General features: G+C 39.8%; 1 protein-coding gene across 1 annotated transcript in view; it reads right to left on the reverse strand.

Moving 5' to 3' along the window:
- Positions 1-57: 57 nt before the first annotated feature.
- The window catches only part of LOC101845140, a 5,696-nt gene continuing 3,032 nt past the window's right edge, over positions 58-2,721 (reverse strand). Inside the window, exons 2-3 of the mRNA XM_035973275.1 lie at positions 1,642-1,730; positions 58-1,144 (exon numbers count right to left, since the gene is read on the reverse strand). Of these exons, the coding sequence (XP_035829168.1) occupies positions 171-1,144; positions 1,642-1,693 (1,026 nt within the window). The 5' untranslated portion in view covers positions 1,694-1,730 and the 3' untranslated portion in view covers positions 58-170. The remainder of the gene's footprint in view (positions 1,145-1,641; positions 1,731-2,721) is intronic.

The raw sequence follows: 2,721 nt of genomic DNA on the forward strand, positions 1-2,721 counted from the left end.
TGTGTGTGTGTGTGTGTGTTGTTGTTTTTTAATGTAAGTATGTGTGTGAGTGTATGAATGTGTATGTTTCTGAGTGAGAGTGTTTGTGCGTGTGTATGAGAGTCTGTGTGTGCGTGTGTTTGTGTACAGCTGTGGGTATACATTCTGAGGAATAGGGGTTTGTTCAAATATCAACAATAACAAAAGATACCCCCACCACTACAGCCGTGGTTCCCAGATAGTGAGGAACTGTGAGGTTTGGCCCAGAAACTGTAGCACAGATCAGCCAGTGGCAGGACAAAGCCACCACTGCTGCCTGGACAAGTGGCAGCATTGTAGGTGAAAGGCTCACCACGAAGTGCACCAGTTAGACTCTCAGGGTCACTGTGCCCTAGGGTGATGTACTTCATTCTTCCGTGTGGATGCGAGATGACAATACTTGGGACTGTGAAGACACTTTGGGGCAAATCGTTATAATCTCTCTTCTTTACCATTCGGGTCAAGTCAAACCACCTCCGCAGTACCTCCCTTCGCCTGTTACAGAGATACTCCAGTCTTTGAGCCAGGACTCTGTCATGGGTGTAATACATCAGCAGGCATTTGTCGTTCTCTGTGTCGGCACACTCTAAACCCCCGCCCCCAGTCAGTGTCACACTGCCACTGCCGTCAGGGTGATCATCGAAGAACACAACCTTACACCCTCTGGCCTCACTGTCATCATAAACCACATGACGTGCAGTGGCAACTTCAATTTTCCAGTACCTGTTTTCCTCAGCCGTCCCCCGTGGACACTTCCCACACTTACAGGGTTTATTAAGTCCATCATCTCGACCATACACTTGGTTCACAAAACCACTGCCGACAATATTGAGACGTTGGCCTCTTTTATTACCAAAGGGGTAAGTTTTGCCGTCAGCTGCAGTCTCTGGCCGCTGGCTGCTAATGAAGGGAACTCCGATCCTGACAACTAAATCTGCACAACACTCCACATACTCAACTATCCCGTTCACAGTTGACTGTTCCACATTAGGTATCCACGATCTCACGTTAATTTCACTAAACTCATAGACTGGTATGAACCCAGTATGGCCAGGATTCTTTCTGCAATTAATGAAAGAAACGCAGCCACCGCCTTCCAAACAGTTTTCTTCCACCTCGTGCGTTCCTGTAGCAACAGATAGAGAGAGAGAGAACATTAAGCATTTAAAAGTATTTTGCTCATATGTGTCAGGAACAGAAGAACATATTATGGTACTCATGACCACATGTGCAGACGTGGGTGTGGGGTGGGTGTAATTGTTTTTGTAATGAAAGGCAATGTTATGTAATTTATTGTATGATAGCATGGTTTTGGGGCCTTTTTACATGCTCTGATGATCAATGAAGGGTCTCAGGATCGTGAGCAGATTGCGATAGCTGTGACTTGGACGATTCTTGAAATAGTCTGAGCATCATGTCATATAACTATATAATAAATAAATTGGATGCCAAAATAATTAATTGTTGTACCAATTATAGCATTATAGGATTGGGTTCGTACACTCATCATATTATTAAAGCAAAATAATGCAAATATTCCTAGCCTTTCACATTAAATTAATATAAGTCCTCGTTAATATAACCCTATATAACTCTTACTCTTAGTCAAAACAGGCTCTATACCTCTCATTATCAAATGAGCCTTGATCTGTTTATCATTTTTGGATTCTGCCATTTTCTTGGGGAGTGGTTGGTAAAACTTCCACTTTTACCTGTGAAAGAAGGGAAAGATCATAAAATCAATTAGTTGTCTTAGTCTGTGGGTCAATAGAATTGATAAATAATAAACATTCAGAGTCCGAATCTTTTTCCCTCATAATTACCATGTATTGTTTAATGTTAATCATTGTCAATACTGTAGTCACGCAGCTTACTAGATTAGATCTAGTAATTGCTAGAATCTATGTTAAAATTGTTGTTTACTTGTTAGACAAAAAAAGTTTGCAAAATGACAAGGCGTACCATCTAGATCTAGATCTATATATATATTCTGATCTGCTTCGGACTTCGTCTCACCAAATTCTACAAATGAGTGATTTTCAGTTGATTTTTTTATGTGGATAAAAAAAAAACAGTTCAGTTTTGGGAATCATTAGTTAGATATAAAGAAAAGATCTACTAGGATCTAGATCTAGATCTATCTATAGTATTATTGAAGTGACCATTTCTCCGAACGTTCGGAGAAATAGTGCCGATCTTTATATTTCTGAACGGTTTCCGGCTTCCAGTCTCATGATATTTTGCCTATTTGCGAGAGTTCGGCGCCTACTTTCATTTTGCCATTCTGCGAGGTCTGGGAAGGAGCACATTTTTGGGTCTAGATCTATTTAAATTTTCAAGAGCTAGTCCAGAGATTTTTAGATGAGTGTGTAAAAACGTGAAAAAGAAAGGTTTCACAACACAATGAAATCAAAATTAGAACAGCCTATAAACAACCAGAAAAATTAACAAATAAGGGCGTGTGTCCACCTGTCCAAAGAAGATTGGCTGTTTTAACCCTAAATGTGGTATTAAATTTTTTTAAAGTACAGGATATTACATGTAAATTATGGAATCACACACAAGGGGCCTGCCAGTACATGTAATCGGTTTTGGTGGAACGCTATAACATTACACATTTAAATATATATGTGTGTATATATTTAGAATCTAATGAAGGTAGGAACATCAATATTAAAGGACATTACACTATACAACATTCCC

Source organism: Aplysia californica, unplaced genomic scaffold (genome assembly GCF_000002075.1).
Source record: "Aplysia californica isolate F4 #8 unplaced genomic scaffold, AplCal3.0 scaffold01094, whole genome shotgun sequence".
NCBI classification, from domain to species: Eukaryota; Metazoa; Mollusca; class Gastropoda; order Aplysiida; family Aplysiidae; genus Aplysia; species Aplysia californica.